Source organism: Perna viridis, chromosome 2, assembly GCF_037379345.1.
Source record: "Perna viridis isolate PV_CMFRI_1.1 ecotype Kerala chromosome 2, ASM3737934v1, whole genome shotgun sequence".
In the NCBI taxonomy this organism is placed as follows: Eukaryota; Metazoa; Mollusca; class Bivalvia; order Mytilida; family Mytilidae; genus Perna; species Perna viridis.
Genome location: NC_142446.1, coordinates 21,912,277 through 21,939,672, shown reverse-complemented (window position 1 = coordinate 21,939,672; position 27,396 = coordinate 21,912,277). Strand labels below are relative to the sequence as shown.

The 27,396-nt window shown below is 32.7% G+C and overlaps 1 protein-coding gene across 5 annotated transcripts; it reads left to right on the top strand.

Annotated features, from left to right (window-relative positions):
* Positions 1-1,152: 1,152 nt before the first annotated feature.
* On the top strand, positions 1,153-16,951 carry LOC148624059 (uncharacterized). 5 transcript variants are annotated; one of them, XM_088566523.1, is made up of 2 exons: positions 1,153-1,298; positions 15,708-16,951. In XM_088566523.1, the coding sequence occupies exon 2, from the start codon at positions 15,783-15,785 to the stop codon at positions 16,644-16,646; it is 864 nt and encodes a 287-aa protein (XP_088422649.1). In that variant the 5' UTR covers positions 1,153-1,298; positions 15,708-15,782; the 3' UTR covers positions 16,647-16,951. The 5 variants fall into 5 exon arrangements, with proteins under 5 accessions (XP_088422649.1, XP_088422646.1, XP_088422647.1 ...); XM_088566520.1 differs by lacking the exon at positions 1,153-1,298 and adding an exon at positions 4,027-4,286; XM_088566521.1 differs by lacking the exon at positions 1,153-1,298 and adding an exon at positions 9,770-9,858.
* Positions 16,952-27,396: the final 10,445 nt, after the last annotated feature.

Genomic DNA, 27,396 nt, shown 5'->3' with positions numbered 1-27,396 from the left:
GCATAGAGCCATAAAACAACTTAATTACAAAAATAAAAATATGTTGTCTTTTTGGGGGTTTATCATATTTTGCAGACTCTGCATGTTTTTTTTTACAAAGACAGCGACTTTATAACAAAAAAAACAAGGACAAAATTAAAAGGAACCTACAAAGAACAAAACAGTATTAAATATTAACGAAAACACAAAAATAACTGTAAGCATGAGAAACAAAAGAAAACGCACAAATAGCTGACAGCATGAGAAACAAAGGAAAACTTAGAAATACGAAACAGCCTAGAAAACAAACTTAAATACACGACCAAAAGAATACTTAATATCTAACAGCAGGGAAAAACAAAAACTCGTAACTTACAAAGAGCAAGGAGAAACAAAATAAAACACAAATATGAGAAACAAGAACACACAGCATGTACAAACAAATGATAAATTATAAATAAATAACAGTATTAAGAAACAAAAGAAAATGCACATTAATAGATCAATAAATGATATCACATAGAAATAAAACACAGCATAGAGAAACTAAAGAGAGCACAGAAATTAAAAAAAAACGCATTGGCCATGTTCAATCGATTCTACTAGCCAACTAGGCTACACGTATTTTTTTTATTTTATTTTATTTGTTGTTGTTGTTTTTTTTTTTTCTTTTCTTTTTTTTTTTTTTTTTTTTGTTTTGTTTTTTTTTTTTTTTACTGTAGTTTTTGTTTGTTTGTTTTTAATTTAAGTAATTGTTCATACAAAGAATGAAATGAATAATTTTCTAATTCTGTTTTATCAATAAAAGTAAATTCGAAACTGCAATTTATCTATATGGTAAGACTTTTAGTACTAGTAAATGAAAGTGAAAACACCATGTCATATTGCTTTTATTTATTATTACTGAATATATTTCCTCCTTAAAGTAAACAAAAAATCGCATATGAAAACAAATCCTTCAGCTTTTTTCTTGTTAAATAAAGATAAGATTATATGTAAAAAAAAAATCGATTCTAGAGGGCAGCAAATGAGTTGTTCCTTACTTCTAATTTAAATAAAATTTAGGATTCACCCTTTGTAATGATCGGTCGCATTAATCAAGACTATTGACTGTCTAATATTTGGGAAAACAGTCTGGGGTTCAATTACTAGACTGTTGTTATAGTCAGATGGTCATTATTTGATGTTATTCACGACAAAACTGTTAGTTTATCGTGTCAACCTACTGGGGATATATCTCCTGTTACGTAACAACTCTCATAATAGAACTAATACGGACACTTGTATTTATACTTAAAACCGACCGATCCTTTCAAAAGGTTAGTTTCTCCATTTTTATTGGTGTTCCTTAGTTTTTCATACAAGTTACTGAAGTCTAATTGCTTAATATGTCTGTTGTATTTGTTGTGAACTAAACACGAATATCTCATTTATTTTGTTCATATGATTATGTGTATAAAATTGCAGGGCGAAGACTCTTGCCAACTGTATCTTAAGATAGTTGTCCTATCACTGATTAGTATGCTTTACAAGATTTTACTCAGATGCGGGCGTCGCACCCTCCTCATCCCCAGTTTTTTTTCACAAAAAATGGTTAGATTGAAAGAAAATCACTGAAGCGTGACGGTGCGCTCTTTCTTAATATCGCTGATAAAAAATCAGTCAGTTTTATTCCGATATGTTGTATTATTATTATGTTGTACCAGTCGCAAGAAGCGGAGAAATTATTAGTAAATGTAATAGTTTAAAAAAGTTTTCCACAAAGCAATTGACATTGAAATGATGATGAATCAGTGTTTTATTTGTTGATACTGTATACCACTACATCATAGTAAATAATAAAATTTAGCAGTTTAATTGTTTTGCTTTGTCGCCCACTATATGTTGTTGGTCCTGTTACAAATTACATTGCTGTTCATTATTAGTGTGATAATAAAGTATTTACTGGACAATACGGGTTATAGCGACTCCCCGTTCTTCGGATTCCTGCATCCGCTCCTGAACTGAACTATTATCAATTTAGATCGAAGATCCAACTTGATATAGCAGTGACCAGAGTCTATAGATTTGTAAAGCGTGTTAGCATCTGAGACTGTCTCTTACACCGACGTAAGAAAATAATTACATTGACATGCCCCGTTTTGGTTGAAAGGCAAACACTTAATTATAGGTCCCTTTTACAAGTATTTCTAAAATATCAAGTTTGAAATAACAACGATCCAATTAAAAAATAGTTGACCTCTAACCTCTAATAAATAACTATTGTTCATATCTATGCATGTAAAATGGAGCTTTTCTTTGCACAAGACTTTTATGTCGAAAGTGTGCGTTCTGTAATTTATGGCAAAAAAATTCCTTTTCCCATATTACTATGAACGAAACATAAAAAAAGACAAAAACAAAAACATTTACACAAAAACAAAAAACGAAATTAATTGATCTTAATCTTAACAGATGTCGCCTCGTGACATCGGAAGGAGATGACAATTAAGAAAAGAACTTTGCTTAGATGGTGGCATAGTAATTTTGATAATGCAGCTTTCCCAGGAACGGTGTTAGTCAACGGTCTGGTGTTAAAACTATTTTTAATAATCATTCTGCTTGGCTATTTGGTCATATTAAAGAAACTTTATTTTATTTCAAAACTAAATATATCTAGGATCATATCGATAATTATGCTGTAGGTGTTCAAGGGACTTAAAAGTTTATGGCTAGTGTTTCCTTCACCAGATGTTATTGTTGAAATCATATTCTATGACTCCGGCATTTATGTTTACGTACGTGCCACTGGCTCTTGGTGCCCTGAATCTAAGCGCTTTTACAGGGCACATAGGTGTGTATGTGACAATTCGTAGCACTATCAATTGAGAAATAGTTTAAGCTAGATGAGACGTACATGTATCTAAGGGTTGAACTGATTTCAGTGACTGTGATATGGCAATGTCGGCCTAGAGTTCGTTTAATTGAAAGTTTAGAAACTTAAAAAAAACAGCTACAATAAGTAGTTTGTAGTTCAGATATGCAGGATGTCGGAGAGTTTTGTGTTCATTCATCTAGGTGCACCATGTAGACCGACACTGAACCGGAATATTACGCAAAATGGCGCCCTGCTACGATGCCACGAGAATTTTTGTTTGTTCCTTTGAAAATAAATTGAATGTAAATCGTAATCAGGGTGGTAAATTTAAATCTGTTAACACTTTTATGTATGTGTCTGAGCGTATATAATAACGTATTGGGGTTAGATACATTTGAAATATATATATATATAGAAGGGTTTGATTCTGAAAAATTCCCAACGATGTTAGAACTGTCAAATTTGCAATGCAAATTTTTGGTCGTTCCCTCCGCGGGACTCGAACTCGTACCGCTGTGACATCTATGGCAACACCGCCTGCACTAAGTCCAGACATTAAAATGGAGACATTTTACACAAGGTCCCCTCCACTTTTACATCATTACTAACATCTCATATAAGAGAGTCCATCTAAAGCTAACTGATACTGTTTTTATAATTAGTTAATTCATATTGTTTCTTTTTAATGGGTGATGTGTGAATGAATTCACTGATAGCGGGTAATATTGACGTTTATCTGAAGTGACAATAATTACTGTTATCTTTGGCCCTTATTAGTTGTCCTTCATAAGCAAGTCACCTGTGCTCCTATTTACACTCCCCCGAAAATTCGAATTTAGTAGTTGTAGGGGATACTTCAATTTGATTAATACGCAAGTTTGACCCGATATTGAATGAAACGTAATTGTAAAATATCGGCTTTAATGTTTTGCATCAATATTTAAGTACAAAGAATTTTGCTACAGTTACCACATGCAAGGTATTGTGTAACATACAACCTTGTCAAGTTGTCAATACCAAAATAATAATCGCCACATAGGTAAAAATGGTATTTGTAATAACTTTAATTTCGTATTTATATTGGATTTGAATGCATTGATTTGTTAGATAAGGATAAGATCAATTCACCACTCTATCAACTTATAGTGTCCTTAAGTATATAATTAATCGTCAATTGCGTCCGAAATATCGGTAATGATATAAGAATAACAATTACATTGATCAGGGTGACTGCATACATTAACTTTCTTTTCCATTCATAGATTGTATAGATTTCATAACCGTTATTCTTATAGTTAAATCAGTTAAGGTGGAAATAATCGTTTAATGCGCCTGCGTTGGCTAAGAGTATCATTCAGAAGTGAACCTTAGTGCAAAACGTAACTACTAGAGATTAACAGATTGAGGACTTCTTACGTTACTAATGGTGCTGGGATCAGTAGGGCTTTATGTAAGTCAGAATTTTAAATTATTCTTTAAACTTGATGAAGAAACAATACGGGTCAGTTTCAATTCATATAAGAAATACTCCTCTTTTATTCCTATGTCTGCCAAACATCTTTTTTAAAACTAAAATCAGACTAATTGCAAAATTCACTCTCACCGCAAATTCTTCCAATACTGCTTTTTTTGATAAACTTTAAAGCACTTTCTTATAAATGTTTAACGTACATAGCAATTAAAGTCATGTTTACTGATTAGTTATCCTTTAAGATGACGGGGAAAGTTTCTTCGCTAAAATTATACTATTAATCAAGATAAGTCCTTTCCCATATTTGAAATCTGGCAAATAGATGAGAGAACAGTATCAATTAGAGAGTCGAACTGTCATATATTCAGCTAATTTAAAAGTGAAACATAATCTAAATCAGATTGTTGATGCTAACGTCCAGTCGTACTTATATAACACAAATTTCTCAATCAGATTGTTGGTATCCGCGTCCAGCCGTGCTTATGTTTCACAGGCATCTAAATCAGATTGTTGGAGTTTTCGCCCAGTGCACACAGATTTAAATCAATATTTAGTGTTTGCGCCTAGACGTGCTTATATAACACAAAGACTGCAATCTAATGGTGATGGTTGCTTGCGTCAATTCGTGTTTATGAAACAGAAATATCTCAGCCTGTTGTTTGATGCTTTCATCCAGTAATGTGTTTATCACAAAAAGATCTTAATCAGATTGTTGCTGCTTGTGTCTAGTCGTATTTATATAACACAAAAGTTGGTGTTTGTGGTTAGTCGTTTGACACTATGTTTGCCTTTTAGGGCAATATCATAGTCTTCTGTCTTTTGTAAAGAAATCTGGAAAAATTCTTAGACACATGTAACTGACAAAGCGATAAGATTCATTTTTACTGATATTTTGGCTGCACTCCATCTTCCCCTGAAATTGTCTGGGTCTTCGGTATTGCACTATACGGCGGGCCTACATAAAACACCACCAGTACGGAGGAGACGTTCTAATGATCAAAATAATTTATAATTTTAACACTTAAGTCCTTATACGTGGTCACGGTGTGGTAAATGTATTGCTTTGTTTGTTGTTTCTGTGGGTGGGGGTAAAATGGCATGCGTGTAAATGTAAATGGCTTTCTGAAAGTTACTTGGAAAGTTAAGTGATACGTGTATTTGTTTTGCAAAAGAAAATAGCTTTAGTTGAAACCCTTCATAAGGCTTGCATATAATAAACAATGTTTTAAACTTGACGCCCGGAAAAGTTGGGTTAAGCAGTTATTTTCATTTAAATCTTTGAATTAGAATTTTATTTATAATTTGTCCTTTAATTTCTTAATCGTCTTCGTCACTGAAGACAAGCTTTAACCGTGATGGAACACCTTTTCCGTTGTAGACGTAATTTAACCATGTTTGACACCGTCATATTTAAACAAGATGGACATATTTTTGACCGAGACAGACATTTTTAAAATCTTATAACCCTTGTTCTCATTTTCCTACACTACTTCATACACCCTCGTCTACATTTAATTGAGTGACTAACCACTTCTAAACAAATAAAGTCCAGAATAAATTACAATGATTGTAAAACTGACTACTAAATTAATTGCTTGGATGAATTTGGAAGTTAAAACCTTGTAATGAAATCACTTCTATGAAGCTTTGTGAGAAATACACAGGATCAAACCATCCGTTGGTAATCAATTTTATTGGAGTTCAACTTACAGTCTAAAATTAAAGGATTGATAATAGATCTTCGCTATTGGAAAAGTTAAATGTCGTAACCCAGTCGCGACATTCCCTCCATTGGCATTTATTACATTTTGTGTTAATACTACTTGAAATGAAAAGCATACAAAAATTGTCAATTAGATTTAATCTTGATCTCATTAAGGTTATAACTCTAAAGGTCCCCTACTTGTAGGCACGGATTACTTCATCAATGCCTTGAGTCAAGCGCTGATGTTGTATTTAGGTACAAACATTTTAAGGACTACAGGTTATTATTCATTATAAGGCTAGATAGGTGACATTAAACAAGAGTGGTTGCTATTGAAACAAAGCTGACTGGAATGTTTTCTTAAGGAAGGAGTCTTGGTACTCTCTTGAAGACTTCCATGATAGCTTTAATGATTAATGTAGAACTACTTCACACTCACACTGTGTGTGGCACTGCTTATTGACAATAAAAATTACACTTTCTGACATATCAGCATTACTTTTTAATATTACACTGGAAAATTATATTTTTTTTATTAAAATCTTGAGACATAGCGTCTAGATTTTCTTGTAGGGATAAATGAAAAAGTTGATGTAGCTTGATTTTTCTTACACTATATTTAGAAAATGTTGTTAGTAACATTTTTTAACAAACACTTTTTTTCTCAGCTTTTTATTGTGTATTAAGTTTTTGGCCAATAAGACATATTTGATTGTCAATGAGAACATGGAAGTTCACGAAAGGAGTAAATTCGGGGTTAAATTTCAAATTTTACGTTCATGAAAATGGAATCAGTATGGCAAAATTTGGGTTAAGTTTTGTTAAGTCTAGTATGGTATGGTATTGACAGTATGGTTAACTTCGTATTTCGAAATATCTTGTTCAATGGGTATACGTAAAACTTTGATTTACAATGAATTTAAATAGGATTTTAATTGTTAAATGCGTGTTTATTCTGTGAAGGGTTAACACATGATATCATAAATTCTAATTATTTTCTATTGCGTCAATTGTCTTTCTGTTCACAACCGAAAAGATTAAACACGTGATATGATTTTCAGAACTGTCATTTTTCTGTCATTATATCCTTTTTAAATATCATTCGATCATAAAGAATAGAATATAGGACATGTGTGACACTTCTGAATCTTAAATTTAAGACATGAATTTTGACTTTATGTACCTCATACATCTCATTGGTATGGCTATATTGGGGTAAATGACTGTATGTAGCTCATACATCTCATTGGTATGGCTATATTGGGGTAAATGACTGTATGTAGCTCATACATCTCATTGGTATGGTTATATTGGGGTAAATGACTGTATATAACTAATACATCTCATTGGTATGGCTATATTTATGGCTATATTGGGGTAAATGATGTGTTTTGATTGAACTGAAGTCTTACTTCAAGGCATCTTTTAACATTTCAAAAAAATTTCGGTAAAATAACGGGATAGAGAATATTGTGTACCATGGGGCGTGTAATGGATGTGATCCATCGGTCTTAATGTCTTTAAACTTAATATTCATATTATAAGTGATTTGTGCTCATTAATATAGATTTACTTAGTATTTAATTCGTGTCTGTCAATTTGTATAAATCCTAGAACACAGAAGGAAAAACGAGGTAAAATGATCTGATACAGGATGGTTCCCGGTCAATTTATGGTATCATGAAGATGCCCGGCCGGGTGAGGGGGGAATTTAACTACTGTTTTATTATAACAAGTTGTTGCTATCTAGATACATATACTTCGAATACTCAAGTGCACGTATGTGATTTCTTCCATAACAACTGAAGTACTGACATGTAAGGATTTGGTGTGATTTGTGTAAGAAGTGTCGTATCATTCTTTGTCCAACCTTCTTTTCTTTACATCAAATTCCTACAGTTTAGTTTTTTTTGTACTCGTGTCACCCTCGTTTCATGTTTTGTGGGTTTTACAGGGAATTACTCGTAGGATTGTTAAACTAACCATGGGTATCGCACTATGTTTGGTGTTAACCATCCTATGGAAGTAATCATGCATTTAGCATTAACGTCCGGTTGAAAACAATTAATACTACTACCACACAGGCTATAAAAGGTACTAAATAATTCAATATTTTAGTGTTAGTATTGTTACAACCGAGTACATAAAAGAACACCATGGTCTGGAACGATTGTTCAGATAAGCTACATGTATATCACAGTTGTGAAATCAGACACGCGAGTGTATTAGGAGATGTTATAACAAAAATATCACATGGTTTTATTGTTATTGGAATAATAATCACTAAGATCAGTCAGTTGTGGAAATTAGCAGAAAAGCTTAAGTTTGGAGTTCACCTAACAGTTTTTATTTCCACTGAGAATTTTAAGTAAATCATTTAATTTAACATATACACACACAAACTTCAATTTCCGATTTACAAGATGATTTGTGTCTGTTATATTATGAGCCAAAGCTTCTGTTTCCAGACAGTGCTTGTTCATTATGGTTCTCTTAATAATGTGCTTCAAAATGTATCGAAAACACTTGTGCATAGCGTTTACACGCCAAGTCAAACGTATTCAACACCCGTCACTGGGGTAAAGCGGATGACCGTAATGGCCGTTTTGTTCTGTTAGTCATCCACATTCTTCGTTTCGGTCATCCCGCAGATATTTTTACCTCGTAATTTCTCATTAATCATGCATTTTACCTATCTGCTTCCCGTTTCAAATATCAAGCATTGAAGAATGACTATCTATCATGTTTATTTTGTTAAATAATTTGAATAGACAACTTCATTAAAGAATTCTAACCCGAATTTCCATCCTCCATCTTCGGATGACCGTAACGGCCGTTACGGTCATCCGCTTTATCCCAGAGACCCGTGTGAAGGCAGTATTACGTTCCGTTCTCTGCCAATGACAGCCTTCACGAGACTCTACAGGTTTCGCAACACAGTTCAAGAATTACAATAAGGATAGATTAAGACAACAGGCATTAAGTATTACCACCGTTAAACTGACTTGACGAACTCAAAATTATCAATAACCGTCTTCATAAAAATCTGACAGTATGTTAATTCTTATTCAGAAACAGTTACAGATAATGCACATAACCAGTCTTGGTTTGTTGCGCTTTTGAGATAAAGTACGGTACGTGAAACAAGATCGCTCGCTGCAATAGTTATCGTTCTTGACTTGGTGGCTTTATGTGAGCGATAAATTTATTATTTTGTCTAACATACTGGTCTGTATAAGGGAAGGGCTGTGATATATGTAGTCTAAAAAGGCATTATTTGACCGATGGGTTTTTCTGCGTCATGATTCACTTCACCATTAGTAGTGTGCAAACTTTTGTGGATTGATACTTAAAAATTATGATAATTAATTAATAAATAATGAACAATGAGAATCACAAACATATATCAATGTACTGATTTGATAAAAAAAAAGTAATTTGCTATCGTTTTGAGGTGAGCGTTGTAAAGTGAGATAATCATATTATGCAGGTGTTCTAGGTATATTACTTTGATATAATAGTTTAGTTAGATCAAATCCTACTAAGCTACGTCTTTGTCTGTTAGATTTTAATCATGTTTTCACATTGTTATGGAGACAGTCTTATGCTCGGTGCATGTTCATTAAAATTAAATCTGTACCTTCCACGGGACCTTAATAACAAATTTTATTACTACTCGCAAGTGTAAATGGTATCTGAAAATTAAGTGTACTACATCATATATTATTTATTTTATTAGTTTGACCTGAAAGTGATAACCGTACCTTTGCTTCAGATTAATATATAAACGCTTTAAACATATCTTTGTATTAGCACGACGTCTTTCCTATGAGGTTTAAAGAAACTGTAAGTTTTAACATTTTGTCAAATATAGAATTATAGTTGTTGGCTCAGAGAAAACAATTATTCTTAATTATTGTGTCCGTGGCTTATTTCCTCTTTTTTTATTGTACTTCGTTTCAAGGAGATTTCGGTTGTTCTTTTGTTTTTGTTTCTTTTTTTGTCTATTTTTTGTTTTTATTAATTTTGTTTTTTGTTTTGTTTTGTTTTTTTTGTGTTTTTTTTTTTTTTTTTTTTTTTTTTTTTTTTTTTTTGGGGGGGGTGCTATTGTTGTGGTTGTTTGTTGATAGTCTGACATTCATAATTAATTTAACACCCTTAACTACTTGATCTCGAACTTTTTGGTAAAGAGAAAAAGACAATTAATGTTCTGTTAATATCTGATCACATGTTAACTTATAGAAGTTATGTGTCTTTTGCGATCGTTCATAGACGTCATCAGAGGAGAAGGCTTTGTATCTGATTCCACCATTATCGCTGTAACTACCTAATTATTTTAATTTCATGAATTAGAAATAAATTACATTTTAACCAAAAAAGTGCTTAAGTTAAATGGGAAAACGCTCGTGCCACAATTGAGGGACAACATTATGTACCGGATGACTTGTTTGTCGAGTTAAAACCAGACTTCCGCAGAACCGATGTCATGACTTCTCATTTTCATGTAATGATTAAGACACAATGATTTACTCAAATATGAAGGATCTATTTAATGTTGTCATTTATTGTAATTTAGCCTTTGAAAATAAATTATTTCTAAATTGATTAAATTGTATGATCCTTTTGAGATAGGTTGGTTACCATTGTATATCAAGAGCTAAGAATCGATTAAACCAAACCGTACAATAGTGAACTGCGTGTATAGTTACATGTAAGATCTAAATCTAAACGTAGCTTTTAGAAAGTCTTTTATCTTCAAGAAAAAGATTTTGTTGTTGCACTGTTGAGTTCCCATTACACTGTCAACTGAAATAAAGATATGCATGACAATACCCACTCGTCCTTCACTATACTGGGTTAACTTACTTCAAAGTGTACTTTTTTCTTTTATCTGTCTACTTTTGGATCATTAAGTTATTATATGATCGTTCATTTTACAGGTATTAATGCAGTATGCACTTAAATTGATCCATCTCAATGAAGGAAATAAGTAACAGTCAAAAACCGTTGAAGCTTTTGAAATCAGATTTCTGTTTTTTGTTCACTAATTAACGCCCTCGTGAGCACGATATATTTTAATGGAAGTTACCAAGCACGCGTAGTTTGAATTATTCTGCTCATAAAACTTTTAAATCAACAAAATGGCATAAAAGTACGATGTTTACACGTCTACAAGAATGATTAGGATTTACTTCAAATTGAAGAAAGAAAAAGAGATAAATCTAAATGATTTTAAATAAGCTTGGAGATTTAAATTGTCCATTGATTTAAGAGTGGATATGAAAAGTCGCTTAAAAACTAGCGTGTCCAGTAAAAGTTGCAAGAACATACAAAGGACTTGATACCCGGTCAAAAATACAAAAGTAGAGTAGGACAGTCGGTTTATGTTTTTTTAACTGTCGTATTTTTTTTTAAGTCTAAAGGGATTATAAATCAACAATTACATAATTACTTGCGAATTATTTTGATTATTTTTAAATAGAATCGTAGTTTTGCTTCATTTTACCAATAATGCGTATATCGATTTATTTCATTTTAAAATAAACTTCAATACCACAACATTTCTTCAAGTGTTGGACACAATGTCTTCTAAAAAATGAGATATTTAATTATTCCATTTCATTTTTCCTTTTATTTCTATAATGTGCCTGAAATTGAAAATAATGTTTTATTTGAAATGTTTATATTTTTATTGAAAGCAATCTAAAGGCATTTAATAAGAAATAATTAAATCAGATGAAACACGCTTCCTGATTGGATAAAATACTTTGTCCATCATATCCAGAACAAATTTTGTTATTTGACTGTGACGTTATCAACCTTTTCTGTAAATTTACTGTTAAATTTTGATACTAAAATTAAATTATAAAAAATGACTGTTATATTTTTTTTCGTTCTATTTAAAATAACATCAATGCCCGTGGTGCACACTTGAAAACAACCTGCGTAAACAACCTGCTACGCAGGTTGTTTAGTGTGCACGACGTGACTGAGGTTATAATTTCATAGACAGGAAAAATAGAAGTCATTCCTTCAATAAACTTTGCGATTCTGTATTAAAAAATATATCATCAATTCGACTAGAAATATCAGAGCTTGAATACTTCAAGTCAAAATAAAGTCGTTATTAAAAATACTTAATATAACATAAATCAGAGAATTAAAAGGAACATTGATGTCACCATCCTGTCCTGTACATGTATTGAAGAATTTACTATTTAGTTTCTATAGTTTCTGTAAGGAAATTTTGAGGATTAAATTATTTTAAGTATTAATAGAGAGAAAAAATTGTATGTACTTGGCCTGAAACCCAGTAACCTAAACAGAGGACGCATTCAAAGTATTAGACGAATATTCTATAAAATAGGCCAATAAATTATATACTCTAATCCACCTTTCTTATTTTTTGCATAACAAGCGAATTAAAATATTAAATATATTCTTAAAATACCTGATAAAACGTTCATATATAGTGACAAATGATATTCGAGGTGGCCCATTTAAGTAAATATATTTAATAACCAAACAAATATGGGTTTAAGTAAATTCATAACGCTGCACGACCATTTATTAGAAGCTAATTGGCGGTGATGTAAGATCACTATGCTAGTTGTAAAAGGTAAGGATTTCATTTTGTATCAAAAGCACTGTAATTATACATGTATATGCGATTCGGGTGCGAGCACACACATTTACCGACGTATAGATATGTATCTTCCATACATGTACATTGTACCTGTGGTGTTTGCGCTTTAATTTGTTTTGGAAAATAAATTAGCAGTCATCTTATTTATTATTCCGTCTTTCTTTCTTTATGTTTGGACAGACAGATTGTAGTGTTGTATGGAAAGGAAGTTAAACATTTGCATATTTCACTTCTTAAATTATTTTCGTTATAACTGTCCTTGAATCCAGAGTCAAAAAGAATAAGTATTCCTGATATTAAGGGAACAGTTTAAATGTGTTATCAAAAATACCCACCTTAAAATTGTCAATGAATCAAACAATTAAATTCTGGGTCAAATCAATGGAATTTAAGAATTTAACTTGAAAATTGATTTGTCATAAAATCATTTATCCAAATGTGTTTAAGTTGTTGCATTTATGAATAATTTAATTCAGAAATAACCCGGATTCTGATTTGATAAACCTCAATCATTATCTCATAGATCCAATTTTGTAATGATTGTGATGTCATCAAACTTTTTTAATGATTTAATTTTTTTTTATGTCGTTGCCGTTAAGTGATAAAGATTTGAAATAGTGGTTATAAACAACTGACCCTTCCATAGAGTTGACAAATGAAGTGGTGATTATACACAATTGACCCTTCCATAGAGTTTACATGTGACGTCGTGGTTATACGCAACTGACCTTTAGATGAAGTGGACATGTAAAGTGGTGATTATACGCAAGTGGCCCTTCCATGGAGTAGATTGTATGGGTTAATACGACTGATACATCGTAAACTGGACAAATTGTTATAAATATAATGTTATTAAATGGCTATTTTCATTTAAAGCCTGTAGGTCCGAGTTAGTCATATTGTCATATTGGGTCGAGGTTAACTGTGTAGGCAAGGGGCAACGCCGAGTTCGAGGACCTGATAAAGGCTTATATGAAAATACTGATACCTTTATTAACTAATTTACCGGAAACAATAAAAATTAATACTGCGCGCTTGCCATGTATTAATCTATATTGGTTATGTAAATAATTTGGCATTCAAAATTACTGCAAAAATGCTAGAATGTTAAATGGTCCATTTCTAATGTATTATAAGTCTGAAGTTGTGGTTATGGCTCAATTGAACTGACCCTTCGATAGGTTTATATCCCTTCCTTAGGGGAAACATATGATGTGGTGGTCATACAGGTAGGTTTATAGAATTGTCTTCCCTTAGAAGGAATCTGGGATAGACACAACAATTCTGTAAGCCGATACACACAGGTGGCCTGTACTTTGGTCCCTATTACTAATCATAAATCGTAAGTTGATTTGATAGATTGTGGATAACTGAACTGGAATTGGCCAAGTCATATTTATCGCCCATTAAGTCATTCATCTGATTCGGTCAAAACCTAGAATCAGTAGTGTGTAAAAGGGATAACGGTTACTCCAACTTATTCACAGTCATAAAAAATACGATTAATCTTGTATTTCGTTTAATTATTGAGAAGGCGTTTGTTTGTTTGGTTCTAACCTTTCCCATTAAGAAATGATTAATTTATTTAAAAGGAGTTTTTGGTATCATTTAAGTATTAGATATCAAATCCATTGAATACTCATAATGCCACCACTTGGAAATGTCGGAAGTATTTGTGTAATAAAACGCCACGTCCGTCTAGACTTCATAGAACAGACAAACGTAAACAGACAGACAGACAATCGACGCAGTTCGAATTGTATTTTCATTGCTAATTTTTTTTTCAAGTTAAGAACTGTTCGTTAACATTTTAATTTTGAACATAGATGATTAGGTTGTTAGTGAAATGTGCTTGGTTCCTACTTCGAACAGTTATCTATTAGCTTTGGTAGATGTTAGTTGTGCTATTCTACCCACTGAGTAGATGACTTTTTCATACATGTACTTTCAGCCATGTTGGATTACACAACAACAAAAGTCGAAAGTCATGAACTTTCTGTTGTAAGACATTGTATTAAATAAATACTATATCAAATTTTTTAAAAAAATTCTGTGAAAACAAAACCTAGTAATAACCTTCATACAAAGTTCACAGTCAAGCATTTGAACCATACTTTATTATCTCTGGCCTTCATCATTAAAAGCTTATATTGTTAGTCTAGAATTCAGAAACATCGCACTTATAATCAATTAATTTTATATAAATAAACAAAGGTGCTACAACAACGGCAAATAGCTTAATGCCAACGATTACAATTTATTGCTCATAAAATATTGATATTGCATGTGGTTTTACATTTAATGTTGGTTCTGGTCATTTGGTATCCATTACAAATGTCCAACGCATTTACTCCGGACCAATGGTTTCTTACAATAGTAATTCAATCAAATCCGAACAAGCTGATTTTATTTGTTCAGTATAGAAAAGTTTAAACTGTAAAATGATATTGTGAAAGGATAATGTGTTAGCCATCAGTAGGTTATATAGCGTTATGGTTGTGAGTTTTTTTTCTTAATTGTATAAAGATGTTGATATGATGCGTTTTTAATAAGATTTTTTAAAATCTTGATAATTATTTTCAAAAAGAAATCTACATTCATCTGTTATATTGCTACAAAAAATCGATGTTTAAATGGAATGGCAACGGATTCATTATTTGTTCAATGGAAATGATTCCCTATTATATTTTCAGTTCATAAATTATTGGTAAGAGTGTACTTTTTCGTTGGCCAAGTTGTCTCCATGATTTTGTCAGTTTCATTAAAATTCATTTTAAATTTTGTAATTTTTTATCAGGACAGTTCAAGATAAAGGTAACAACAAAATTACCGAACACTTATCCGATCTGGAAAAATACATATTACACCACTAATAATTTTGGTTTGGAGACCTGGTGTAGTTTTGTGACGGATTACAAACCAGTACTGTGTTCGTCATGGATTTGAAATGTTAGGAACGTGACATCATATCGTATCAAGATTTACGGATTAACATCTAAACTCTTAAGCAGTTTTCGCAAGTTTTAGATCTTTTTTTTTCTCTTTACAGATCAGGTAAATACTGAACATTCAACTTAATGGCGGAGAACAATTGAGAATTTGAATTAACAAGTCATACACAACTATGTCTTTGAATACAAAGCATGATAAAAGTAGTTTTCCACCAATATCCAGTCGTAAAAATGCAAGTACATCGAGTGGAGAATTAGACCAAAGTACCGATTCATTTCGCGCTCCAGAGAGTCGACAAGACAATGACAATTTATGTGAAAGTCCTGTGTTTAAGCTTCCTACTATTGAAAGGACAAAATCTAGGAGCATTTCGAGTATATCGAGCCCATTAAGTACTCTAGGCTCGCGCCAATTTACACGTGACAAACCTAGCAGACGATCTTTATGTCGGTCACCAAGCTGTCCTTCGAATATTGGTTATTCACGACAGGAGTCGAGTAATGGTGATTTAGAAAAAGGAATATATGATCATTTTCCTCAACCTGAAGAAAGCGAAGAGGATATGAAACTTCCAGATATTTTTAGAAACACTTCTCCAAGAATGTCTCCAAGACAATCTAGCATTGGAAACAAGTGGAAACCCGACAAAGAGAATAATTACCTCTATAGTCTAAGGAAGACCGAGTCATTTCATGACACTTCGACAGATAATCAAAATTATGAACATCCGCAGACTCACGCTCTTCTTTTACCACTAAGAAATGTGGATAGTGTGTCTAGGTCGAAAAATAAAAAGAAAAAGAAACTGCATAAATCGAAATCTGAAAATCTCGACGTTTCTTTCCATGATCGCGAAAATACATTAGGTGGAAGTAGATGGAGTTGCTACGAAAATGAACAAAACCAACTGAATGGTTCGAAAGAGTGCTTATTAGAAGGTTCATTAACCGATCGTCAAGTTGAAATATTGAGTGCCAGGAAAATGAAGAAGTGGATGAAGCAGCATCCGTCAAAAGAAGGTCAAGTAAAGGCTTAATTCGTGCTAATTATAGGTAGATCAGATATGCAACGCATAATATCGGGGTGTGTGCAAATAAATCTCACTGTGATATCAATCTTAATTATTTTTTTTTTTGGTATTTTGAAGCATTTATTGTGGACTCTAGCTATTCAGAATGCCTCGTTGTTGCCGATTAACTTTTGGTGCAAACCCTTCCTGTCGTTTTGTGTCGCGTTCATCTGGTTCTGTGCACAATATTATTAACATGCAATTTTTGTGTACTAACTTATTGTACCTAATATAAGGAGACCTACTCCAATAAAATAATTTTAAGTGTTTAACATTTGTTTTTTTTTTTTTTTTGTTTGTTCGATACATTGTGTTGCCATCTTTTGTTATATTTATATTACAGTGGTAAATTTCTGCTTTTTGTGATAAAAAATATGGTTATAGACAATGGAGATTTCTTCGAGCCAAAAACATGATATCTACCACTATTGATTAGGTGGAACAGTCATTACTTGACTGCCTTGTTGATCCACGTCTTACGTGTGCACAAGTTATTTAAATACCTTTTGGGACCTATGTATTATTAAAAATAAACTCATCGTTCCATTTAACTACAATCTATTAACGATAGTTCTTTCTTTTTATTTTTTTTTTATTTTTTTTTGTGTGGGTTTTTGTTTGTTTGTTTGTTGTATTTTTTTTGTTTGTTTGTTTGTTTTTTTTTTGTTTTTTGTTTTTTGTTTTTTTGGTATTTTTTTTATTTTGTTGCTGTAATGTAGTTTTTAGAGGAAACAGGGGTTGGGGGCTTGCAGTGTTTCAAGAATTTCTATCCCCTCTATCCAAACAGAGAATGTCACCAGAAAATGGTTTACAAATACCTGTATCATGTTATGACGTCTGATTTAAAAAAAAATCATTATTTTCCAGTGCCATCTCGTCATATATTAATTTATATGAATATAATAATGCTTTGAATTTAAACTCAATTAAATCCTACATGTGATTTAAAAAATAATTCAGTATGTTTATGAAAAGATTTCCCTTTTAAATCAAACAATACCAAGAATATGAAAGACAAAAAAAGAGACCCAGAGTTTTAACATAATGCTTGAACATGGATTTACATACTGTGGATGTTGAAGATCAAGGACTATAGTCATTGACATACTTTGTATAGCTATAATCATATTCTTTGTCAGACTTACGCTGCGATAATGTGACATTCAAGAGAACATTAATAACCATAAAAATAAAGCTAAAATGCTTACATTGGCTGTAATAAGATTCACCCATATGTATTAAATTTCTATGAACAAAACATGTATATAAGAAGTGATTAGTAGTTCTGTACAGTGCAGCTGATATTTAATGTGAAAAACTACTTCATTCATATCACACACACACACACACACACACACACACACAACCGTTCGGACATCGTTGTACTCGACTGTTTACCGATTCAGACTAATCCGTTTATATTATATATTGTCAAATAAAAAATGACGATAGTGTATACCCTTCCCAACGCGTGTGGATTGACTATCAGATCGATCTAAATTGGTTGCTGTGTATCCATAATATATAGGTAGTATATAAGTTCGTGTGAAGAATGAATACCAAACTCTTTTGTTTGAAAAGTTCGTTTTAATCAATACATACAAGTACAACTTCTCAACAACCCATACATCTTTACTTATATGTAAAACCTCAATGTCTGTCGATCAACTCTGAATCAGGTTTTATCAAGATGCATTTCACTATTACAAGTACATTGATCGCGTCAAACGAAGACCAACGCGTTGTTTAATTACTTTGCCGTTTGTACAAGTGCTTACAAAAAGCCTTACAACAAACAGATGTACAAATAAAGCCATTGTAGGGAAAGTGAATTTAAAACATGAATTGTAAATTGACCGAAAATATTCTTCATTTGCCAAACAGTTCATACACTTGTACTCAGACATCAAAGCACCATTTTCCATCAATGTCTCAAATGAGATTACATATAGTTAATAAACAAGGAAGAGCATAAATGTATGGTAAATGTAATTTTATTCGGTTCATTTGAATGTTGCGGGTCAGTTAATTTATTTTAAACCACATGGCGGCAAGATTGTATGAACTAAGGTCAGAAAATGTATTATTTCTACAAGATTTTAGACCAGTGTATTCATTTTAACTTTTTTCTGGACCAGAATCAAATGGTCGTCGAAACAAACATCCCACCAAAAATGTATGAATGCAACACTTGTTTGTTAATTCATACCTTAAGCAAAATATTGGAGGGACAGGTATTCATAGAAATAATGGCAACGCAAACCGAACACCGAATCTGTATACAATGAAGTCTTACAGAACCTCTGACAATGACTCATAATTATATTTTGTATAAATGAAGAGCAGGGCTATTTAGAAATAACGGACTTTCATTATACATTCTCACCTTGTAATGCAGTAATTAGATCAAGACAGTACATAACTTACATTGGACGGGTTATTCCTCGGGAATTATATTACCGAAAAACCCCAATCCTCTTGTATATCAATGTACCTATGTAAATAGATGTACATAGCGAGACTCGACCTTTGATATATAATAATAGCTCAAAAGTAATTTTAGGATATAATTTTTTACTCAATAACCCAAAATACACAAAATACTATACAAACTATGAGAAATGTTAATGAAAAACAAATCAAGCATTAAAAAAACAGTAAATAAAATAAGGTTAAGTTTAGCATGTCGACCAGTAGTGATCTTTTGCGATAAACCAAAAACGCTTCTAGAACTTCCTATTTAAAATAGTAGAACCCCGTGCAGTTCCGGGTGTTACAAGTATAAGCCTGCAGCAGCGCTAAGCTTGTCGTAAAACGCGACTAAATAGTGCTCAAAACCCTAGCCGGGGGCTAGGGCGCTCTGCCCACAGAGCAACAGGGATGTGTGCCCCAGGTATCCCTGGCGTGTTACATGCTTACATGCTGGGGTTGTCAGGCTATAATACGGAAAACCTGACCGCAAACCATAGTGGTGCACCGTGTTGGAAAGATGCCACGTTCCTCGCACGTTAAAGAACCCTACTGTGGTATTCTCCCGAAGAAGGAACCATAAGGCTCCGCCACAGGAGGCCAAATTGCCCGACCCTATCCACCTCTCCCTATTTCCAGTGGCAATCAAAATTTGTCGACCCCATTGTCCTTGTGTCCCATCCCTTTTTCATTTCATAATCATTTCTTGTTCATTTTATCATCAATTTCATGTTCATCGTCTGAATATAGCTGAAATATTGCTGCTCGGACGTTAAACCCCAACAAACAAACAAAAACAAAATAGTAGAGGTAATAAAACATTCATTATTTTGTGAGATAATAGTCTCGGTCTGTATGTTCTTTTCACTCTAAATCAGACGAAGAGTTTTTGAACTTTTCAGGTTTCAGTCAGTGCACATTGAAACTAACGACACGCCCCCCTGTGTGTCTCGGCTAGTATATACGGTACTTAACGAGTCGTCCCCGTGCACACGGTACCTATACATCCAATCGTTGTACCTATCATTATTTAAATCGCAATTTGCACACAAATAAACAGATGATAAAGTAAAAATGTTATTTCTGACTAATTGATAATTATTGCCATTAAAATTCCGTTTCCAGTTAAAATTTCATCGAACTTTTAGCCTCTTGATAAACCTTTGTTTGGATTAATTGTTCATATGTAAAAAAAGGTTTTATTCTCAAACGATTTTAAAATGATTTTTTGTCAATTTCAATTTCAATTATATCAATAGATTCCCATTAAATATTTTCAATTTATATCAATAATAATAATATACAAACTTCATCTACTATGGAATGGAATGGAAAGAAATGGACACCGACTCGGGGCATATGGTCACCAATTGGCCCCTTAATGTACTCTTATTTATGCACTTGTCAGTTCAGACATTTTAAAGAAATGGGTTACAGTAGCATTATTTCAATGTTATTAGTACATTCAAATAGGTTAAGCTCTTTTTGACATAAAAAGGCGGGAATTAGAAGATTGTGTCTGTAATACCATTATATACTTATCTATAAATAACTTATAATATTTAAGTGTTAGAATTATCGGTAACTAATCCAATAATCTGTATCAAACTCTTCCACAAAGAAACACATTTTTGGATAATAAGAAAGAAACTTAGTAGTGCATGCAGGAAGGTACACCGAATAGGATATTTCAGAAGGACACGTTTGAAAAATACATACAAAAATCTGAAGTTGGCAAAATGATAAATTATATTCAGGGTATCCTGTGCAGATAAATTCGTATATTACGAAAAAAATCAAGCACTTGTGTACTGAATCAATTTATATCGATCGTTGTGAATTTTTACTCATAGTCATATTGCAAAAAATGTCGTAAAAGGAAAGAATGGGGATCGAATTCAAACGTATCTAAACATAAACTTATTGTTGTAAATAGTTAAGTGTTGAACTCTTTGATTTATTTTTAAATTCACCATTTTGATTACGAAGGACATTACAAAAACACACACCAATTTCATAATGCATCGTAGCAGTGCGCCAATTTGCGTAATATTCAGGTTCGATGTCGGTTTACATGGAACACCTAGATAAATGAACACAAAACTCTCATACATACTGAGCTTAATTGAGCTACAATCTACTATTTGGCATTTCCCAGTTTCTAAATATTTACAAGTCGAAATTTAATTTATCGACATCCAGGTCGAAACTGTCTGTCAAATCATTCTAACTTCAGCCGTCACAATTATTGAAAAAAATCCTTAGAAACTTGCCCCTCTCATCTAGCTACATTCCTCGGTTGATATAAGCTTTACAGCTCAAATGCTACAAGTAATCGCATAGACACCTATGTGTCAATTAATGTGCTTAGTTTCTAGGCATATAGTTCCAGATACACGTACATTAACATAAACGCTTAATCTTAGAATACGATCTCAACAATTATATATGATACAGACAACATTAGCCATGCACGTTTAAGGGCCTGGAGCACCTGCAGTTCCATTATCTTTACACATGGCCAAGATAGCCCAATAGAATGATTATTTAAAGAAAGCATTATCACTAGACCACAGACTTACACCATACTCGAGAAATGCATTATCGAAATTTGTATGCCATCGTCTGAATAAAATTGTATTTGTATTTGTCATCTTCGGGCTTCCGATGTCATGAGGCGGTAACCGTAATAAAAAAAAACGATACAGTGAGTGATACATCGGGATGGTTTCGAGGGTTATGCTACCCTTTTGTAAAACATTTGGCCAAAATAAATGAGTGTCAAATGATGCAAGGAACCCTTTTCTTTATGTTTCTTGATCGGATCCACTATCCCCTTTTTTGTAAGTAATTGGATCGGCCAGGGCCTGCATGAAATCTCAGAAGACAGCTTTAGCATTCGGACCATTTAAAGCCTCACATGTTTTCATTGCTAACTATATTATGCGTCTAAAAATAAAGAGACAACTTGAATACATCGACAGTGAACGACCGATTGCATAGAAATAAACAGGTTCAGCATTTTCCAACACTACTTATAAGTCAATTAAAGTCAGTAAGTTACAGTGACCATATTATGTCCAAATAGAGAAAAATATGATTCTCTCCTAAAAACAGGATTTTCCATAGTGATATAACACATTGTGTACGACTATTTCTGTGGTTTGTTACTTAAATTGACATATACATTTGCGATACTTTTTAGCTCACCTGGCCAGGAAGGCCATATGAGCTATTGCCATCACTTGGAGTTTGTCGTCGCCGTTAAATATGTTTTCAAACTTCTTTTCCTCTGACAATTGCTATAACCGTGGCAATTAGAACCAAACTTGATATTAATCTTCCTCAGGGTATTCTGCATAGAACTTATGTGGGGATTTTAGTTCCGTGAGAAAAAAAACGTGGCCGTCTTTACTAAAAATAGAACATAGAGGTCAGGCAGCATCTCCAAAACCGTTAGGTTTAGCCAAATTCTATCATGGGGTAAAGGAATTCAGTATATTCTGGGTATGAATGTTCAAATGGATATTCTGCCTAGAACTGACGTGGGTATTTTTTATTCCGTAGAAAAGGATAGCCGTTGTTTTTTTAAAAATAGGTGTCAGACAGCAGTTTTTCTTTAATCTACCCAAAACCGTAAGGCTAAACCATATTCTGATTTAGTAAATGTGTTAGTATGATAGAGTAATCAAGGGAACCAAGGTTAAAGCGGTAATCAAAAGAATGTAATCCAGGGACAAAGACCAGACATGGAAAACAGACATGTACAACAAAGAACATAAAGTAACTAAAATCATACATTCAAAGTAACAAAAGCAAATGAGCAACTCGGACTCCACTAAAAACTGGGAGCATGATAAAATCTATCAGTGGTCAAATTTTAGTGAAAAAAAAGTAATAATGCCCTTTATGAATTTTGTCTGTTTGCTTGTTTAAATTTTTTGTTTTTATTTTTGTTTGTTTGTTTTTTTGTGTTTTTTTTGTTTTTTTTTTGTGTTTTTTTTGTTTTGTTTTTTTTTTTTTTGGGGGGGGGGGGCTATATTTTTTTTAAATGCTATTATTTGAAAATCTACTGCAAATCCACTAGACAGAAATCATTGGAAGGTGATATGATTGTTCCTTAGCTTAACTCGCACAAATTGAGTGTTTAGATTTTTTTATCCATGAAAAAAAAACATGGCTGCTTTTACAAAATATAGGATGTTACATTTCAAACCAGGTATAGTTTATAACAATTTCATTTGTCCAACTAGGACACCTAGGAAGTCTTCTCCCATGAATTGCATTTTTACAATATTACACTGAGCATACTTCATGGATATACAGTAATGACGTGCGGAAAAAAAAAACAACTAATGGGCATTAAATAAAATAAAAATATTTAAACAAACAATAAATAAATACATTATTTTGCGTGCGTATCCTACACCTCCATGTGTTTAAAACGACGGAGAAACGCTTCGATTTCTTGATAAATGTCAAAATGTCTTCTACGATTGTTACATTCGTTTCGTTTGAAAGATCATGATGCCCTCTTAAAAGAATACTACTTTCAATTTCAATAGGTAGCCAATTCATTTATGAATAAGGTCGTATCGTTTCGGATATTAGTGTAAAAAGAACATAGTAGGAAGAAAGGATTTACATTCTCGGTATTAGCACCAAAATCACACGCTGCGCTTGGCACTATATTACTTTTAGCAAGATCTCCATTTAGAAACAAAGCGGAACAACGGACTTGCGAGAGTATACTTTTAAGTTTTCGTGGACCATAAGAATAATATGAAGGTGTGGGTTTTTTTACCATTTATCTTGTTGTGCTGCATTTAATTTTGAAATAGAGCAATACTCAAAAAGCGGGCGGATGTATACTGTATAGAGTCTGGAAAGTGTATTCCTATTGAAATTATATTTTAAATTTCTTTAAATGTTTAAATGCCTATTTACAATAGAATCTATTTGACTTTTCCATTTACTATATCCTGAAAAAGTTATTTCAAGATGTCTGTGGCTGTGTGTTATCGGTATAATCTTATTATTTAAAGAAGGGAAAATGATAGGTCATCTTGTGTTTGGACGTCTGAGAAAATCACCATGTCGGTTTTATCTGGGTTAAAATTCATAAACCACTTTTATACCAGTCTGAAAGTTCCTTTAAATAATTTCCATTTACTGTCTTGATATTTGCAGTACTATCACTAAAGTAACCCAGATGCATCGTTAGCAAAAAGGCAGGTTAAGGACTGGAGTCGTTCTCCAATGTCATTTATGTAGATCTAAAATATATGTAGCAACGGTTCTAGAACTGACCCTTGCGGTACACCAGCTTGGATTGTTAGAAGAAATGAGCAACTAATTCTAAGCACAACTTTCTGTTTACTATCAGTAAGATAATCCTTGAACCAGCCTATGAGAATTCAGTTCATTCCATACGGTTTTAGTTTAGGTGCCAAACCTTCACGACAAACTCAATCTTTCGAAAAATCACAAAATACGAACCACTAATTTCTTTATTTTCAAGAGAGTTCAAAACAATATTATATAGTTCAATTAATTGTCTTGCCTTTTAGCTTATTTAGATTTAGCATTTCAATTATATCATTCCACTTTCCGATATTACTAAGTGGTTTAGCCCATTATTCGTTTTTAGATCGAATTCAGGCAGTGGGGAGCGATTCAGGGTCTTTAGTCAGAGCATCTATTTTTTTAAGAGAAAACTTAAATTGTAGTAATACTTTTATATAAATTACATTGGCACGTCAAATAATAACATAACCACAAACATTTTATACTTCTACTGATCTGACAAGGGTAAAGATAGTAGTACGATATGTATTAATACAACTGGTTAAACCTAATTTATACATCACCTACAACTTGAACATAAAAATTATCAATAAGGATTTTTTTATTTAAAATTTTTGTTTAGTTTTATAATTTGTTATATTATATGCTGTTTTTGTTTGTTTTTTTTTTATTAGTTTAATTTTTTTTTTTGTTGGTTTGTTTGTTTGCTTTTTTTTATTTTTGAAGTTTTCTTGTTTATTTTTATGTATATGCAATATTTCTATTTTATATTCCTTGACTTTTTATGAGCAACTCGGCGGGTGTTTCTAGAAAAGCAGAGGACGCTTACCCTACCGGTGCACCTGGTTCATGCTCCCAGTTTTTAGTGGAGTCCGAGTTGCTCATTTGCTTTTGTTACTTTGTATGTATGATTTTGGTTACTGTATGTTCTTTGTTGTGTATGTCTGTTTTCCATGTCTGGTCTTTGTCCCTGGATTACATTCTTTTGATTACCGCTATAACTTTGGTTCCCTTGATTACTCTCCCTGACATTATGATATATATCAATTTATCGCTATTTTGTTTAAAATCCCATTGATCTTGCTATACGATAATTTTCAATCTCACGCCAATCAAGTGAGAATGAAAATTATCGGTAGTTTCTATGTCCTCACGTGACATACGAGCAACAGTGTAGGAATATTTGACGACCCAAATAAACGTCTCTTTGTTTACTGCCAATGACATAATGGCTAATTTGTGGCAATATTGTCTAGTCTACAATGGAAAATGATTAAATACAGTAACTTACCCGATTAGAATGAATATATCCCAGAATTATTCCACAAATTTTAACCACGATCGTCACAGCTAACCGATTTTTATTTAAATAATGTGTATAATAGCTACACAACACACATGACGTCACGTAGCACGTCGCCGAAAAATAGTCCCGAAAGGAAATCTTGCAGCCCTTATAAAACTTACGTATTTAGGTCAGGACTACTGAAAATAAAAGAAAACTAATACCTTACAATTCAGCGATAAACAGATTATAAGATATTTTTTTTCAATTCGCGGGAGTTTCTCATGCTCGTTGAAAAAATATTAATTAATCTATTATCAGATTTGCATACCAAGCACAATACATACATACGACTATGCATTGCTTTTGCACCTATTTATAGTATGTCATCTGCGCCGAAAAATATCTCATTTGCGCCACACACCATATTTCAATTGCGCCAAAATTAAATTAGTGTCTTTGCACCAACTACATGTTATTTTAATATGTAATATAGTAATACTTTTTGTATCATTATTTTACTTATATCTCTTCCGTTCGCCAGCATGACCACAGCGGAGTGTTAAAGTTGCTAAAACACTAAAATCGCGTCAACAGAATTGTCATTCTCAAATCTTTACCATCATTTTTAAAACATTTGACAAACTATACGGAAGGACGACAAATATTTCCTCTGTTTGTTTCAGATTGAATTCTGTCAATCTTGACACTTCGGAACTTTGAGAACATTTACAACTTTTACACCCAAGGCTTACAATTTTGTATAAGTACAACTCGTTAAAATTTTATTTATCTTTCTTTACATAACGGTTACCTGAAAAATAGCACAAACGAAATAGTCAGTATTTGGCGCAAATGAAATGGTGAATATTTCAAAAATTGGCGCAAACGCATGACGCCCGCAGACAAAACTCTATGTGGCTAATCAGAGGCCTACTCGGTTTCCAGTCGCCATCTCGTTTGAACAAGCGAAACCGAAAGTGCATCTCCCATACATCATTCCTGTTAAAATGAGGTTAAACTTCGCGTAGTTTAGCAAAATGTTAAAAGTTTACCGATGACAGACAACATTAAGTCGCTTTAGTTCACTTTGAATTTTGGCCCAGATAAGCATAAAAAATGAAAATATGATAAAAGTCGCATTAATTATCGGTTATAGGCGATTACTACTAGATTATGAATATTAATTTCATTCCGAAATTAAACAAAAGTATTGATTTTATAAGTTGTATAATCATGGTAATCAAACTAGTAAAATCTAAGTACATGTTGTTATTTCTATTGTCTCGCATATTGTTCATGCTTTAAAATTTTTCTTAGCTTTAACACCTTCACCTATACATTCAAGTTTGTCATTATCTGCATGTGACTTCTCCAGCAGTGCTAGAGGTTGTCTGGCAAGCTATTTTCTGACTTGCTGCCGTCCCAACTTCTAGCATCTGACATGTTGCAAGCCACCGCGAATGTAAATTAGCTTAACACGTGTTTTAAAATATTTTAAGTCTTCATTTACAAGAAAGAAGTTTAACCTACCGGAAAAAAAGCGATAAAAATCCTAATCTTTTGTTAAACACCTAGAAAACATTTGTAATGAAGGCATCTATCAAAGTGACCAGCCATTTTGAATTAGGTCACTAATATTACGCGAAATACAAT